The sequence below is a fragment of the Carlito syrichta genome, unplaced genomic scaffold, assembly GCF_000164805.1.
Source record: "Carlito syrichta isolate Samal-C Ts95f unplaced genomic scaffold, Tarsius_syrichta-2.0.1 Scaffold303183, whole genome shotgun sequence".
Taxonomy (NCBI): Eukaryota; Metazoa; Chordata; class Mammalia; order Primates; family Tarsiidae; genus Carlito; species Carlito syrichta.
The window spans coordinates 38789-57266 of record NW_007247279.1 but is presented as its reverse complement, the minus strand read 5'-3'; the positions used below and the strand labels follow the sequence as shown (position 1 = coordinate 57266).

Below are 18478 nucleotides of genomic sequence, written 5' to 3'. Positions count from 1 at the left end.
CTGCAAACACCCAACACTCTGTCCAGCGACGGCCTGACCTCCGAGTCCTCTGACTCATCATAGCAACCTGCTTGGGCGAGTTTAGTCCTCCATGGAGAGCTTGAGTGCGTTGTATCCCTTGGGTCAGATGTATTGCTGCATATGAAAAACAGACCTCATAGAGAATCCGTTAAGTATTTCAGACCAACTTGTTCTTTTCAGAGAGATCTGTGAATCTGTTGTATTTCACTTGCAGATCTCTTCCTTTTCTACTTTCTCTGTTCTTCCTATGAATCTTCAATGGTACCTCGTACAGTTGGCACTAGAGAAATGTCTCTGCAATTAAAATGAAAAAGGCCCTGGCATGGTGGCTCATGTCTGTAATTCCAGCACTTGCGGGACTGAGGCGGAAGGATGCTTGAGCCCATGAATTCAAGAGTAATCTGTACTACATGGTGAGACCTTGCTTATACAAAAAAATTTTAAAAAATCTAGCCAGGTGTAGTGGCACACACCTGTAGTCCCTGCTACTCAGGAAGCTGAGGTGGAAGGATCGCCTGAGGCCAGGAGTTCGAGGCTGCAGTGAGCTATGATTGCACAACTGCACTCCAGCCTGAGTGACCAAGCAAGCCCCTGAGTCTTTTTTTAGGGGGAGGTTAAAAACGTATTTTATTTTATTTTAAAGATGTGGAGTGCAAGTCGGGATTGGGTATACAAATGGTCTGCTGACAGGTAAAGTTTTGAGTCTCCCATTGGACCTCATTTAACCTAAATTAGGGTCAGGCACCCTTACTGATGTTATGCACCTTCTCTCTTCCTTCCTTCCTTCCTTCCTTCCTTTCTTTCTTTCTTTCTCTCTTTCTCTCTTTCTTTCTTTCGCTGGTGTGTCCCAAGCACCACCGCTTCTGGCCACCATGGTAGGGAGCCGACTTTGGCATCTGAGCCCTCCACCCTGCTCTCAGGGTGGGCCAATCAGGTTGCTCTTCACATGAGTCCGATGTTCCAGGGACTGCTGGAGGCTGGGAGCTGAATCAGATCAAACCTCACCTCAACCCCTCTGCTGCTAGGTCTACCACTCTGGTTGCACACATCTATGGTCCAGTGGGGGGGGTAGGGAGATGCTCTCCGATATCGTGCCCTTGGAGTGTCCTCTCTGGGTCAGCGGTGGTTGATCCCAGAGGGATGTGGAGATCGCCCCTTGTTCTCCGTATGCAGGCTGGTCGGGATTGGGGGAGCTAAATCAGGTCTCTGTCCAGGTTCCTGGACAGATAAAATGACATCCATCCATGTCTTCTCCTCTGGTGGGGCTCAGCTCCAGGTTTCCTCCCTGCACCTTCTCCATGGTCCCTGTTGCCAGTGATTGGCCTGTTGCCATAGGTGGTGGTGTGGGCTGGGTACCAGGTGCCAAGGGGCGGCTGATCTCTGCTGCCTTTTCCCGAGCGATGCCCTGAGAACGGTGGATGTTTCTCCGTGGGGAGGGGAGAATTCAGAACAGTAGTAAATTTCAGCTGCTTCTGCAGGGGAGCCCCATGTGCTCGATCGTGTGTCTCCTCTCCGTCAGACATTCGCTTACCCACTCGCGCGCACACACACACACGCGTGCAGATTTGTCCTTAGGCACACTTACCCACGCAGAGGCTCACGCTCTGGCGGGTTCTGTCGCCATCTTGCTAGCCCCGCTCCTGACTCTTTTTTTCAGAAAAAGATATTCAGCAGAGAATGGGTATCCTCCTCATCAGTCTTAAATCTCCCCTTCCCCTTTTGTAGCCAGATGGCAGGGGCCAAGGGAGGAGGCCAGCTTTCTACCTTTTACCTGAACCCTGAAAGATTCCATGCCCTCGGCCACTCCCTGGCCCTCTGGACCGGTGCTGTGCCCACCCACATTCTGCCTGGGTCTAGCCACAGGAGGCAGACTGAAATGCCAGCCTGAGGGTGTCGCTGTTTTTCCTGCAGGCTTCAGGGGCTTCCAACTGCTCCTAGGGTAGACTTACGTTCTGCCATGGCCATCGAGGCCCCGTAGAACCCCCACCTTCTGGTTCTCTCTTGAGCGCCTGCTCTGGCCCTCACCACCCTTCCTTCTAGTCCTCCAACAGGCACCACGCCCTCGCCACCATGAGACTGTTCCTGGGTCTCCTTCTCTCTGCCCAGCCTCTCTCCTGGTTAAAGCCAGCATGTGCTTCCGCACACGGGAAGGAACATCTCCCTCGGGAAAGCTGTCCCCCAAGCCCTAGCCACAGCTGGTCTGGTCATGGCTTCTCCTCGATGGGTGTGTCATGACTTCACGGACATTTGTTTCACACACTAGCCTGCACAATACGGCAGAAGGCTTTGCCCACCGTGTGTCTCCGTTATTTGCACAGTGCCTGACACAGGGGGTGTCGATGGAGAATGAATAAATAAATACATAAGTGAAGGAAGGAGGGCTGTGACTCTAGGAGAAAAGCAGCATCTTGCGATGGTTCCTTTTGGGCTGTTGGCACACACAGGCGCGGGGAGAGGACATGCTGAGCTCCCCCCTCAGCTTTTGCCTAAATATTAAACCCCGGGGGCTGGTTTTGTATCTTGTGTTTCTGCTCCTGTGTTTGCTTGAACTGCGAAGGACGGGTCAAGGTGCAAAAGGCTGGGCTTTGCCATCGTGGTGGCCCTCCACCTCGGCCTGGACTCTCATGTGTTCCTGGCGGCATGTAGTTTCCGCTGGCTGTTAGAGGCCTGAACGTAGATGTGATCTGTAGGTTTAAAGACCCACAGCCCCATGTAATCTCATGGCACGAAGCTTCAAAACCCTTCGACATACTAAACCTCACAGTTGCTGTGTTGGTTCTGAGATAGTGAGGGACAAAGAAGGAGAAAGAGTCTAACCCTCAGAAAAGAGTAAGTTTCAATTTTAAAGCTAGTATTCCAAAATCAGCAAACGACTCCCATATAAACACAACATTGTGCTTACTAATCAAAAATGTTACACCTTGCAGTTCACATTCTTTGTCTGCCAAACAGGCTTCTGCAACGTCTCCTAAGCCCATCCGTGCATTTCCTTGTAAAACCCAGGCTTTCCAAGGAAACTGCTAAGCCAATTTAGCAAGAACTCCCCCCCTTCAACATTTGATTAGGCTCTCTGTACACCAGCATCGTCCAGATAATGCCCGAGCACCCTGGTCTGTCTTCAGCAGGAATCCTGTTAGGCAAATTTAGCCAGGACCCTCCTCCTCCTCCAATGACCCTAATGTTTGCACCTCCTGGTCTCCTCCTGGCTGCGTAGCTGTACACACCTGCTAGCCCATGCTATATGGAGTTGAACCCAATATCTCTCCTCTGCTGGGACGCCATTGCTGTGGTTCCTGTACTGCTGAGATAGTTCCGAATAAAGTCTTCCTTACTCTGCCTTAACGAGTCATTGGATAATCACTCCTTGAAAAAGACCAAGCAACAAGCCAACCAACAAATCAGAATGTAGTTTGTGAGATGGGACCATAGCTGACCCGAGGGTCAACCATTTTTTTTCTAACCATCTTTCTTCACTGTATAACAAAATTATCTTTAGTATCAATCATTAATAGAGACACATAATAATAATACTGGTTAGTAAAGAAAAGTCAATGAAGCTTTCCTTTTATTCAACTTTGTGTACAGACTCATGCCAGTAAAAAGAATCAGAATAAGTCCATTTTACTCAAACGAAAATGTCTCTAAAAAACACAAATCGGACAGCTGCTGATGGAAAGCTTCATTTTCTTGATTCATTCCTGAATTTTTTTCATTCCTGAGTTTTAAAACAAATAATTAGCCCTTAGAAAAGAATAAATTTCAATTTTAAAGTTATTCAAAATCAGCAAACGATTCCTGTATAAACACAACTTAGTGCTTACTAGTCAAAAATATTACCAGTCAAAAATATTACACCCTGCAGCTTACAGTCTTTCAAATTTGACTGTTTCATATTCTGAATATAAGTGGAAACTCCAAGTGGTCACAGAGAATGACAGAACTGAAGAAGCTCAAGGTCTGCTTCTCTTCCTTACCATCACTGTTGGTTGGCTACCACCATTTATGCTGAATCTGGTATTTAAGCAGGAACACCCATAGGCGGACTGCGTTCTCTGAGTTATGGGATCTCTGAATCCACTTCCACACAAAGGTGAATACGACGTGGAACCAACAAGCATTCACAATCTAGTAGGGACACAGACCGCTTTTTTCTTTTTCTTTGCCACATTAAAAATGTGCTTATTTGAAGCTTATATACCTATGGTTAAAACTCAGTAGCAACCCAACAATTACTTAGAACTTAGACCAACAGGAGTTTCTTTCTTCTCATCACTGACATTGTTGAGAATTGCCAGTATGTCGAGATAACAAAAGGCACCCAGAATTTTAGGGGGCTGGATGCAGCCTCTGAATCCCTGCTCCTGGGGTAAACTGGCTCTGCCGCCTTCAGATTCGGAAAGGCACTGTTGGGGACTAAAGGAAAAGGGTCACAGTTGGGAAATTCTGGTTTGTCATAGTCATTTATCCACACATTTGTTCATTTGTCTGACCGCTCTTCCTGGGCACAGGTTGTGTGCCAGGCACTACACTGAGTCCTGAGAGTAAAGGAGACACGAAACTGAACCCCAAAGAACTCACACTCCAGTGGGACGCACAGAAAAGACATTGACAAGTAAACGCAGAGCCACAAGGCTACAGCTGGGATAAACATGGGAAGCTGGGACAAAGACGGCCAAGCTTGGTCAGGGCATCCCCCTGAAGCCGGGACAAAGAGCGCCTAGCTTGGTCAGGGGCTTCCTGAAAGGATATCCCTGAAGCCGAGACCCTATTGCCTGCCACATTCAGGCTGACACTGTTGACACCAGTTCCGTCTCCTGTTTTCTGCTTTCACCAGGATGCAACTTGGGCTCTCCAAAGGCCGCCTCATGCGTTCTGTTTCCTACACCCCCTAGCGCCAGGACTCGTGTAATCAGGTACTGGTTTTCTGACATCTCTGTGCCCTTCTGTTTTACTCCCTACCCACAGCAAGGGCACTCAGACCATGTTTCCTCAGGACTGACTGCACCAGGGTTGCCCTAGAAGTATCCCCAGGATCAAGCCCCTTTTGCCGTTCCCTGAATGGCCAGGACAGATGTTAGAAAGTTTGTGTTATCAATAAAGCTATAATCTAATATCTGTACTTACAGGCAAGGTATTATGACATTGTATGAAAGTATTTGAATCTTATATTCTACTTAGTTTATTAAGCTATTTTATTTCTTACTTTGGAAAGGATAGATGAGAAAACAGGTATTTGTGGTAGCATGCCGTTAGTGATCACAGAGATGGTTTGTATCATGTTGCATATGTTTACAATGTGCTTTCAGGGATTCTTTTGGCTGATACAGAAGGATTGAAGACAGCATCTGCATTCCTGCCCTCCACCCTTGTATTTTATTCAGTCCTGCTTAGAGATCCAGGCAGAAGTTTATGGAGCTGCCTTCCATCTTTTTTCGGTAGATTTCATCGAACCTCTCATTCTGGGCCACAGTGAAATGGTTTTTCCAATCCCCCACAGTTCCTAGAAGAGAGAAGTTCAGACAGGAGTGTCACTCTCTGATGGAAAGACTTGGTGGCCCCGAGTAAAGCAGTTGAGGGCCCACACTGAACCTGGGCTGTCCACGTGCTGACCACCCACAAGTCCTCTTTCAGGGACACCTGCCCACCTGTAGCTCTCTGCTCTGAGAAACATCCCTGGGGCTCTGTGCAGGGGTATGGGCATCTAAATCAGCTGGATAACTGACCCAAGGGACCTAGCGAACTGGCATGCCCTGGCTAGACCTGTAGTATATTCACACTATGGATTACTACCCAGGCATGAAAAGGAGTGAACCACAGACAAGCCACCACCCAGAGGAATCTCAAAACATTATACTGAGCAAAAGACACAAGATACAAGAAAGCACATTCTGTGGGATTCCATTTATGTGAAGTCCAAGGACAGGTGCGATCAATCTGCAGTGACAGAAATTAGAACAGCGGTTGTCTCCGGGGCTAGAGATTACTAGAAAGGGGCATGAGAGGAAACTCTCTAGGGTGGTGAAAATATTTGGTATCTTGATTGGTGTGCTAGTGGCATGGGTGTATATATTTATATAAACGTGTAGAACTGCGCCCTTAAGATCTGTGTGCTTTTGCTATGCAGATTGTACCTCAGTAACAAATAATTTGGGGAAAATATGAATAAGATACTATTTTTAACCGAGGAGTAACTTAAACTAATTTTAAATAGGAATCTATTCTTTGTCTCATCAGTGCTTCCTCTGGAAAATTATACAACAGAAATAAAAACATCAGGAATGCATAACTCATGTGCCAAGATATTCATAGAGCCATAAATTGAAAACAACAACCATAGTATCTATCTATAGAGAAATACCTTGGTGTAACCTGGGGCCACTCAAATCAGTGGGGTACATGAATCTACACTCCTTGCCCTGGAGGGATGTCTCAGATTCTGGTAAGTGAATGTGTAAAATACGACCACGTTTTGTGTTTTAGAGAGAGAGCTCTCATCAAGGTAACTTTGTGCTTGCATGAGCCCGAGGAAGGAGCCTGTGTAGACAGGTGCATTTGTATAGGTCTAAAGAAGGGATCCTCGCAGAATCATCGACAGTGATTACCCAAAGATAAGAGAAAGAGAATTATTTGGCTTATTTTATTAGCATGGAATGCTGTTGTAGATTGGAAAATTCAATGAAACAAATTTAGATACTTGCAAAAAAAAAAAAGGAGGAAGAAAAGATATTAGAAAGCAGTTTTCCACTGTTGTAGAAAGTATATCTTTATCAAACAGAGAGGGAAGGGACTTCCATATTGTTGGTAGTTATTTCTTGAGAGTAGGGTTCTGGTGGAAAGATTTTTTTAAAAATAGAATTTTATATGTCTTAATTTTTTTTTTAGAGATAGTATCTAGTTGCCGAGTCTGGAGTGCAGTGGCCTGATCTTGGCTTATTGCAGTCTTAATCTCTTCTTGGGCTCAAGTGATCCTCTTGTCTCAGCTTCCCACTATAGGTGCATGCCACCATGCCTGAACAATTAAAAAAATTTTCTTTGTAGGGAAGAGGTCTTGCTAGATTGCCCAGGCTGGTCTGGAACTCCTGGCTCAAGTATCTTCCTACCTTGCCCTCACAAAGTCCTATAGACTATAGATGTGAGCCATCACTCCTGGACCAATTTAATTTTTTTTTTAAACAGTGACATGTATGGCTCTTTAAATGAGAAAATGATGAAGTGTTTTTTCTTCAAAAATATTAGGTGTCCAGGCTTGGTAGCTCAGCCTGTAATCCCAGCTCTTTGGGAGGCCGAGGCGAGTAGATTGCCTGAGCCCACGGGTTCGAGACCAGCCTGGGCAACTGGGTGAGACCTAATTTCTACAATAAATCTAAAATTTGCCGGGCACGGCAGCGTTCACTGGCTACTTGGAAGGCTGAGGCGGAAAGATCGCCGGAGCCCAGCAGGTCAACGCTGGGGTGGCCATGAGTGTGCCACTGTACTCCAGCCTGGGCGACAGAGTGAGACTGCAATTCAAAAAAAAAAAAAATTAGGTATGCCGTTTATAATTCCTCTTTTGGGAACGGAAATTAAGACATATTGAAAAGGCGAGACAGTTCTCAAGAGTAGTTGTGGTTGACAATCATGATGCAGAGCAGGTTTGGGCCACGGTCAAGCCCAAGTTATGAGCACAAAGGGAGTCATCAGAAGCTGCAAAGTAGGAAAACGTCCAGCGGGTGGAGACACGGAAGCTGGTAAGTGGAGGAAGACATGCATAGCTGATATGTGGACAGCAGCTGACCCTGGAAGTGGTGGAGCCTTCGAGAAAGAACCACGCCTACTGCCGCTTAGGCCGGGACCCTTAGACCCGGGACCCCTGCGAGGTCTGGACCGAGAGTGGCTTCTCCTCCTCGTTATCTCCAAGACTCCATTTCCTTTGCTCTCCATGGAATCCTCACAACAATCCCTTGCCTCGGGACTAGCTTCCGGGTCTCTCTGTTTCTTGCACCCCATCCTGGAGCAATACCCCAGAGCTCACTCTTCTAGGGCAGGATCAAGTCCCTAGTCTTATTAGAAACAGATGATTATGAGTATCATAAAATTAATATGCTCCTATTAATAAAACACAATATGGGAATTAATAAAACACAATATCGCCTTGCTAGGAGGCAGGCAGAACGTTACAAGACAGGCTGAGTACTTCATAAAGAGGCCCCACAAACCTTTTCTCATGAAGGGGGAAATGGACTGGTCCAGGATAGATTTGGGAACCGTAGAACGATTCGTCATGGGGTTTTCCTTCATTTTCTCAAATGACGTCTCCAGAACAATCGTGTCGAGCACTGCTTCATCCAAGTGCTTCCCCATGAACTGCATCACCTTCTGAATTTCGTGCTTGGGATCCTGTGACGAGGTTAACGTTGGGTTGGAATGGATGTGAGTATCAAAAAGACACACATCGATTCTTTGGGACATTCCTTGAATTCCTTGCACCTGGGTCTGAAGCGGGGCATTTGAAGGGCCTTGACTCACCCTTTTGATGTCCTCGTAGAAGAGGAAGAGAATCTGGTATCTGTCTTTCAGCTCCCACCACCCTTTCACGTGGTCAAACCAGGAACCCCAAGCCACTGAAACACACAGGAAAAAGAACGGTCTACAAAGGGATCATAAAAGCTTGAGAGTTAAGGATTTCATGTCCCTGAAGTGCATTGGAGAGAGAAAAAAACACATGCTTCATTAAATAAGTCCTAAGGGTCCTCTCTGATAGCTTTTGAGGGCAATGTGGATTGGGACAGCCTTGGGGTTATTTGCCCCAATGTGCTACTTAAAGCGACTTCGTTTATGATATGTAATCACATGGGGGACAAGGATGCCCTTCGAAGGAATGGCTCTACAGGTCACATGACCCAGAATAAAGGCTTTTTTTTTTGAGTTGGAGTCTCACTCTGTCACCCAGACCGGAGTGCAGTTGCCGCTCCCGGCCACCACAGTCTCGACCTGCTGGGCTCTGGCGATCCTTCCGCCTCAGCCTTCCAAGTAGCTGGAACTACAGGTGCGCGCTACCACGCCCGGCTAATTTTTGGATTTATTGTAGAGATGAGGTCTTGCCAAGTTGCCCAGGCGGGTCTCGAACCCACGGGCTCAGGCAATCCACTCACCTCAGCCTCCCAAAGCGTGGGATTACAGGCTGAGCCACCGAGCCCAGCTTAATACAGGCTTTTGCATGGGGTGGAAGACGTCTGCTGAGGGCTGTGGATAGACACTGCCAAAGCAGCCAGGCTGCTTCATCCAGTCCCAGCCTGTGGTAGGTAATGTCCCAAGAGGCACGCGCCATTCTAGGGTATCCAGAGGTTAAGTGTGATGCCCTCGACTCATGCTAGCTGGAGCGAGAATGCAAGGCTGGGAAGGGTTTCCCCTTACCTTCTCCATTGATGAAGGCTTCAAAGTACTCTTCCCAGGTTCCAGGGTCAGGAAGCACTTGATTCATTCTTTGAAAATGGTAGTAGGAAACCATACAGTCTTTGGCATTTCGAGCGACATAAAGGAACTTGGAAGTAAGAAGAGAGGTGGATGAAAGGTGTTGTGAAAAGTGGCTCTCCACTCTGTAGTGTTGGCGATGGGACTCGTGACCGCTCTCTCCTTTGCCTATTCCTGTTTCTTTGCTGACTCTGCTCTCTATTTTGAACTCTGTTCTACTAATTAGACCATCGATTAGCCTGACTCCTAATTGTCCCTTTGGTACCGGAAGTAAAGTCTTTCCCTAGAAACTATGACCTTGCCGTCTGACTAAGGAACTTCCCTGTGGACACTGACGACCCCTCTAACGCACCAATCTCAGTTTCCCAGAGCTACAAGGAGGTTTCACGGCTAAGTGTCTGGGCCACAGAGCAAGACAGTAGTTCCTATTTTTCTCCCGATCTCCTCAACTCCAAAGACGGCTGTTTCTGATCACTTTGGTTCTGCCCAGACAAACGTCCCTCCAGGTTTCACCTTGGCCCCAACTTCACATCCCTCCACCCCCCAACCTTTCACTTTAACCATGCTTGACCTGTTATCTCACAGGGACTTTTAGGACTCCATTCACATTTTATCAGCACTGATCCCAAAGGGATCTCTTGACCAGCCAGCTCAGATCTGTGACCCGTTATTTCAATGCTGTGATTTTTTTTTTAAACCTTAAAGCAATGGTTCTCAACTGGCGATGATTTTCTTCACCGGGGGACAGGGTCAATGGCTGGTGGCATTTTTGGCTGTCACAACTTGTGGTGCTGCCATGGCATCTGAGTAGGGGTCAATGATGCTGTTCAACATTCTACGGGGCACAGGAGAGTGCCCTGCTCCCCACACAAGAAGTGAGGGCCCAAATGTCATGGGTGCCGTACGGTTCATGTCCTTTGCATTCTGCATTCTGACCCTCTGACCTTCCGGGGCCTTGCTGACTCTGGAGGGACTGCCTTTGCAGGGCAGCTCATTTCCAGATATGCAGTAAATAAGCAAACCAGCCAGTCCAGAGCCCACATCTGCACCCACCTCAGTTTCCAGGCTCTTTTGCTCTGGGCGGCTACCCACCTGCCCCGAGCATTCCAGGACGGGTCACCAGACAACCAGACAACTCGGCACAGGTGGAGTGGCAGCCCAGGTGGACCGGCACAAAGACCCCCGCTGGGCCAGACCCCGTGAGCGCGGCTTCCTGCAGGGCTGGTGGCCAACTCAGGGCGGGTTGGGCCCGCCTGCGGGTGACCCGGCTGCTGTGCACCGTCTCCCCAGCCGTATTAGAAAGAGCCACAAATTATTCAGCCGTGTGTTTTTCTTATGTGGTTACGCTACATAGGTCTTATCTGATATCTTTGTCTAAACCAAATCCACACATATTTTCCTCTGTAACTTTTTAAAATTAAGGTTTTATATTGAGCTACGGATGCATTTAAAGTTAATTTTGGCTATAGTACAATGCATGGATGTTAATTCACTTCTTTTGCACACGAATTTCTAGTTGCTCCAGCCACATTTGTTTAAAAGACCATCCATTCTCCATTTGGCACCTTGGGACCTTTGCTAAAAATCAGTCAAGCGTCCATGTGTGGGTGTACGTCTGTCCTTCCTGTTCTGTTTCATTGACTTATTTGCATGTTCTGTATCTAAGGATGCGTTCTCTTCATTATTATGGCTTTATAATAAATCTTGAAAATGGGTAATGCCATAAAGCACCTCCCATCCCCCACCCCCGCATCCCCCCATCCCGCCCCAAGGGCTCCAGCCGCAGGAGAGAGAATCTGCAGTGACAGAAGTCGGCCACAAGGTGACGCGAGGGGACACGGACTGAATCCCCAAATGGACCCTAGAACGGGGGTCATCTAATAGCTTCAGAGCATCCAATAACCAAAGATGGAAATAATACCGTGCATCGTGTCGGATCACAGTGGAACAAAAATAAATACTGCCACCCACAAGATCCCCCCCAAACACACAAAACAACATGCTGTGGAACGACTTCTGGGACAACACAAAAATCAAGAGAGAAACAAGTGAAAACAAAGACACATCAGAACCTTGGGGATGCCGTGAAATCAGTGTTAAGAGGAAAATTCAAAGCATTGCACGCACATGTCAAGAAGACAGAAAGATCAAGTAAACAGCCTGATGCCATACCAGAAGGATCCGGAAAGGCAAGATCACATAAATCCTAACTTCAGCAGACGCATCCAGATCTTCAAGATAAAATCACAGTTGCAGGATATAGAAGACAAAAATATCATAGAAAGGATTAACCAAACAAAAAACTGGTTCTTTAAAAGGATAAATAATATTGACCCTCCTCTGGCCAGATTGACTAAAAAAAAAAAAGAGAAAATCCAAATAAACACAATTAGAAATGCAAAAGGCAAAGTCACAACTGACCCTGAAAAAATTAAAAAGCTTTTCAGGGGTTACTATGCATACCTATATGCAAACAAACTAGAAAACCTAAAAGAAATGGAGGATTTTCTGACATCACACAACCTCCCAAGGTTGAAACAAGAAGAAATTGAAACTCTAAACAGACCAACAACAATCTAGGAAATTGACTCAGTCAGAAGAAGAAATTCCCCCACCACAAAAGGCCCCAAACCAGATGGTTTCCACCTGAATTCTGCAAGACATACAAGGAGCAATCTTTTTGACAATATACCAGGCAATCGAGAATGATGGATATCTCCCCAACTCATTGTATAAAGCCAACATCATACGAATACCCAAACCTGGCAAAGACCCCAAAAGTGAAAGAGAATTACAGGCGAATCTGCTTGATGAACATAGATGTGATAATTCTCAAGAAGATTCTAGCAAATTGGATCCAACAATACATCTCAAAGATCATCCACCATGACCACGTGGGCTTATTCCTGGGATGCAGGGCTGGTTCAACATTCACTAGACCATAAACGTAATTCAGCACATTAACAGATGTTAAACCAAGAGTCACATGATTATATCCTTAGATGCAGAAAAAGCGTTCAATAAAATTCAGCATCCCTTCTTGATAAAGACCCTTAAGCACCTAGACACAGAAGGAACATTCCTCAAATCAGTGAGAGTCACCTATAATAAACTCACAGCCAACATTCTGCTCAATGGGCAGAAGTTGGGAGCATTCCTCCTGAGAATGGGGATTAGACAAGGATGCCACTCTCACCTCTCCTGTTCCACATAGTGATGGAAGTTCTGGCAAAAGCAATCAGGCAAGAGAAGAAAATTAGGAGTATCCAAATAGGAAAAGAGAAAGTTAAACAAGCTAACCCTCTTTGCAGACCATATGATACTATATCTGGAAAACGCTAGAGTCTGTCAAAAGCCTCCTCACACTGACAATCAACTTGGGTTAAAGTCTTCGGGTACAAAATCAATGTGCAAAAGACTTGCATTTCTATATATCAGTAACAAGCAGGCAGAGAACCAAATAAAAAGCAAAATTTCATTCACAATATAAAAACCTTGGCATCCACCTACCCCGAGAAATGAAAGATCTTTACAGTGAGAACTACAAAACGCTGCTCAAAGGAATCAAAGATGACACAAAAAAATGGAAAAACATTCCATGCCCATGGATCAGGAAAATCAATATTGTTAAGATGTTAATCCTACCCAAGGCAATCTACAGATTCAGTGTGACACCCATCAAATTACCAACATCATTTTTCTCAGACCTGGAAACAACAATACAGAATTTCATATGGGAAACAAAAAAGAGCACGAATAGCCAAAACAATCCTCGGCGAAACTAACTGAGAGGTATCATACTTCCAGACTTTAAACTTCATTATAAAGCTACAGTGGCCAAAACAACCTGGTATTTGTACAAGAATAGACATATAAGCCAATGGAACAGGACAAAGATTCCAGAATCAAAAACACAGTCTCTCAACCAACTCATCTTCAACAAACTCATCAATAACAATCACTGGGGAAAGGCAACCACATTTAGCCAATGTTGCTGGGAAAACTGGCTAAACACATGCAGAAGAATGGAGCTGGACCATTACCTATCACCATATACAAAAATCAACTCAAAATGGGTCAAAGACCTAAACATAAAACCTCAAGCTATAAGAATCCTGGAAGAAAATGTAGGAAACTCCATTATATACATTGGATTAGGCAGCGAATTCTTGACCAAGTCCCCAGAAGCGAATACCATAAAAGCCAAGATAGGCAAGTGGGACCTTATCAATCTGAAAAGCTTTTGCACAGCAAAAGAAACGATCAAGAGAGTAAAGAGACAACCCATAGAATGGGGAAAGATTTTTACTAATTATCTATCTGACAAAGGCCTAACATCCAGGATCTAGAAGGAACTCAAATGAGGCAAAAGGAAAAAAACAAAACAAAACAGACAACCCCATTAAAAAGTGGGCAAAGGACATGAACAGTCACTTCTCAAAAGACAACATGCATGCAGCCAACAGACACATGAAAAAATGCTCAACCTTACTAATCATCAGAGAAATGCACATCAAAACTATAATGAGATACCATCTTACCCCAGTAAGGATGACCATCCTTAATAAATCAAAAACAATGGATGCTGGCATGAGTGTGGAGACGAGGGGATGCTTCTGCACTGTTGGTAATAGTGCAAACTAGTCCACCCGCAATGGAAATTAGTGTGGCGATATCTAAAGGGACTAGAAATTGATCTTCCATATGATTCAGCAATCCCCCATCTGGACATATACCCAGAGGAACACACATTGTTCTACAAAAAAGACACCAGCACATGCGTGTTTATTGCTGCACTAGTCACAATAACAAAAACATGGAACCAACACTACTGCCTATCAAAAGTGGACTGGATAAAGAAAATGTGGTACATATACATGATGGAGTATTACACAGCCACAAAGAAGAACAAAATCAGGACTTTGCAGCAATTGGATGGAGTCATCATACTAAGTAGACTGTCATATCAACAAAGAACTGGGCATGTCATAGAAACAAAGAATATCGCATGTTCTCCCTCATAAATGGGCCCTGAACATTGGTCACATTAGAACAAGGTGGCGTGTGTGGGAGGATTGGCAGTCTCTGGGCACTGCTGGGAGGGGTGGAGAGAGGAGGGTAGGGAGCATGTGACAACAGAAAGGGTACCTGGTTCATTACCAGGGGGTGTGAGGGACAGTTAGAAACCCAAACTTCACCTGCATGCAGTCTGCTTGTGTAGTTAATCCTCACTTGTGCCCCACATTCCTGTAATAATAACATTTAATAAAAAAGAACAGAAGAATTTCTAAATAATAAATAATAAGAAATAACACACATCCCAGGCCCCTTAGAGCAAATGCTGAGGTTGACAAATCCTGCTCTTGGAAGCATTTCCTCTGCCACTGTCTGCCATGTCCTAGTGTTCGTTTCCTCTTCTTCAACTTACCAAGCTGCCAAGCACCAATGAAGAAAGTTTTTTACAGATATTGATTTTTAAAAAATCCATTGGTGTTATTAAACTTTAAAACCTTGGGCTGTCTTTCATGCTCTTGCTGCTTGATAATAATATTATTAATCTCTCCTGCACACTCTCTCATATTTTTTGCACCCAGCCATAGGACTCTCTTTCTTCCTCAAAACTTCATCCCATATCCCTCTCCGATTTCACTAATTTTCTCTTCAGCTGTATCTATTCTGCATTTCAGACTGTTCTGGAGTTTTTAATTTCAATGATTATGCTTATTTCAGTTATAGAAGTTCCATTTATTTATTTAATTGTTCTTCTTCTTTTTTATTTTTTACCACGGGTTTGTTATCGAGGTATGTTGCATGATGGCGAGGTTTAGGCTTCTATCGAGTCTGTCATCCAAATGGTGAACATGGTACCCAATAGGTAGTTTTTCAGCTCTCACTTTCCTCTCTTCCTTCCGCCATCAAGAGTCTCCAGTGTCTGTTCTTTCCATCCTTATGCCCATGAGTACCCAGTGTTTAGCTCCCATGTATAAGTGTAAGCGTGTGATATTCATTTTTCTCTTTCGGTGTCAATTCACCTAGAATAATGGCTTCCATCTGCATCCACATTACTGCAAAGGACAAGATTTCATTACTTTTTATGGCTGCATAGTATTCCATGGTGTATGTGTACCACATTTTCTTTATCCAGTCCACTGTTGATGGGCGCATAGGTTGAATTCATGTTTTGTTTTGTTTTTCAGTTGTGAATAGGGATGCCATAAAGCTACTGGTGCAGGTATCTTTTGGTAAAATAATTCATGCTCTTTTGGGTATATACCCATAGTGAAATTGCTGGGTTGAATAGTAAATCTATTTTCAGTCCTTTGAGAAATCTCCAAACTGCTTTCCACAGGGGCTAAACAAGCTTACATTCTCACCAACAGTGTATGAGCCTTCGCTTTTTTCTGCCACCTTGCCAAAAACCTTGCCAATACTGCCAACCTCTATTGTTTTTGACTTTTTAATAATAGCCATTCTGACTTGTATCTCATTATGGTTTTGATTTGCATTTCTTTGATGATTAGTGATGTCGAACATTTTTTCATGTTTGTTGGCTACTTGCATGTCTTCTTTTGAGAAGTGTCTGTTCATGTCCTTTTCCCCACTTTTTAATTGGGTTTTTGCATGAAAAGATTCTGGATATAAGTTCTCTCATGGATGCATAGTTTGCAAATATTTTCTTCCATTCTGTGGGTTGTCTCAACTCTGTCAATGGTTTATTTTGCTGTACAGAAGTTCTTTAATTTAATTATATCCCACTTGTCAATTTTTGTTTTGCTGCATTTGTTCTTGAGGACTTGGTCATAAGTTCATTGCCCAGGTCAATGATCAGGAGAATGTTTTCTGGGCTTTCTTCTAGAATTTGTATAGTTTGAGGTCTTACATTTAAGTCATTAATCCATCTTGAGTTAACTTTGTGTAAGGGGAAGAAAGGGATCCAACTTCATTCTTCTGGATATGATTAGTCAGTTTTCCCATCACTGATTATTGTCTTTTCTTCAAAGTTTGTCAACTTTGCCAAAGATCAGTTGGCTGTAGGTCAGGGCCTGTATTTTGGGGTTCTCTATTCTGTTCCATTGATCTGTATGTCTGTTTTTGTACCAGTCCAAACATACCATGTCCAAATGTATGGACCTTTTAATGTGAGTGATTCCTCCAATCCATGAATATAGAATGTTTTTCCATCTGTTCATGTCACCTTTGATTTCCTTCAGCAGTAATTTCTAGTTCTTCCTGTAGACATCTTTTACTTCCTTGGTTAGATGCATACCCAAGTTTTTAAAAATTTTGTGGCTATTGTAAATGGGATCGTGTTCTTTTTTTTATTAATCAATATTTTTTATTATGGTGTTGTGGGGTACAGTTAAGGGTTAGGTATACAAGTATGTTTCATTCAGGCACCCTGTTGATAAGAGGTATTTCCCTGTCCCCAGACAGATATTTGCTGCCATTGATCCCATCTCCCTCCCCCCCCATAGTTTCCCACTACTGTCAGTCATTTTCTTATAGTATTACATTGGATGTTAAAGTTTCCATTATATGAGTGATAAGTGAGAACATGTGATACTCGGATCTTTGTTTCTGTGGGATCGTGTTCTTGATTTGTTTCTCAACTTGAATGCCTTTAGAGTATAGAAATGTTGCTGCTTTGTGAATGCTGATTTTGTGTCCTGAAACTTTAAAGTCAGTTATTAAGTCTAGGAGTCTTTTGGTGGAATTTTCAGGGGTTTCTAGATATAGAATCATGCTGTTTGCAAAGAGAGATAATTCGACTTCCTTTTTTCCTATCTGGATACATTTTATTTCTTTCTCCTGCCTGATTGCTCTGGTTAGGACTTCCAGTACTAGGTTAAATAGGTGTGATGAGAGTGGACATTCTTGTCTTGTTCCAGTTCTTAGGGTGAATGCTTCTTACTTCTGCCCATTCAATATGATGTTGTCTGTGGGTTTGTCATACATGGCTCTTATTATGCTGAGGTATGATCTTTTGATTCCTAGATGGTTTTTATCATGGAGGGACATTGGATTTTATCAAATGCCTTTTCTGCATCTACTACTACTGTGTAGTTCTTGTTTTTGATTCTGTTTTTGTGGTGGATTATGTTTATTGATTGGCATATGGTGAACCAACCTTGCACTCCAGGAAGAAAGCCCACCTGATAATGGTGAATGATTTTTTTTTGTGCTGCTGAATATGGCTTGCTGGTATTTTATTGAGGATTTTTGTTTCTCTGTTCATCAAGGATATAGTTCTGTAATTTTCTTTCTTTGCTGTTTGCGTTTTTGCCAGATTTTGGCATCAGGGTGATATTGCTTGGTAAAATGAGTTAGAGAGGAATCCCTCCTCCTCTATTTTTTGGGACAGTTTCAGAAGGTCAGTACCATCTCTTTCTTGCATGGCTGGTAGAATTCAGCTGCAAATATTTCTGGTTCAGCACATTTTTTCATTGGTAGGTCTTTAATTATTGATTTAATTTGTGGCTCATTATTGGTCTTTTCAGAGTTTCAATTTCTTCTTGAGAAATTTTGTGTTTCTAAGACTTATCTATTTCCTCAAGATTTTCTAGCTTACATGCAGAGAGATGCTTATAACAATGTCTGATAATCTTTTGTATTTCTTTGGAATCTATTGCAATATCACTTTTTTCATTTTTGATTGTATTTATTGGATTCTCTCTCCCTCAATTGGATTGATACTCTACCAATCTTGTTTATCCTTTCAAAGTATCAGTTTTTGGTTAATTTATCCTTTGTATTTTTTTAATCTCAATTTTGTTTAATTTTTTCTGTTTTAGTTATTTCTTTTCTTCTGCAAACTTTGGGTTTAGTTTGTTCTTGTTTTTCTAGTTCCTTTAGGTGACATCAGGTTGTTTATATGAGATCTTTCTATATTCTTGATGTGGGCATGTAGTGTTGTAAACTTTCCTCTCAGCACTGATTTGTGGCATTCTAGAGGTTTTGGTATGTTGTGTCTTTGTTTTTATTTGTTTCAAAATATTTCTGTCTTGAT

General features: G+C 43.7%; 1 protein-coding gene across 1 annotated transcript in view; it reads right to left on the bottom strand.

Annotated features, from left to right (window-relative positions):
* Positions 1-5256: 5256 nt before the first annotated feature.
* The window catches only part of LOC103260356 (sulfotransferase 1C2), a 29809-nt gene continuing 16587 nt past the window's right edge, over positions 5257-18478 (bottom strand). Inside the window, exons 5-8 of the mRNA XM_008058003.2 lie at positions 9415-9541; positions 8527-8621; positions 8217-8397; positions 5257-5521 (exon numbers count right to left, since the gene is read on the bottom strand). Of these exons, the coding sequence (XP_008056194.2) occupies positions 5409-5521; positions 8217-8397; positions 8527-8621; positions 9415-9541 (516 nt within the window). The 3' untranslated portion in view covers positions 5257-5408. The remainder of the gene's footprint in view (positions 5522-8216; positions 8398-8526; positions 8622-9414; positions 9542-18478) is intronic.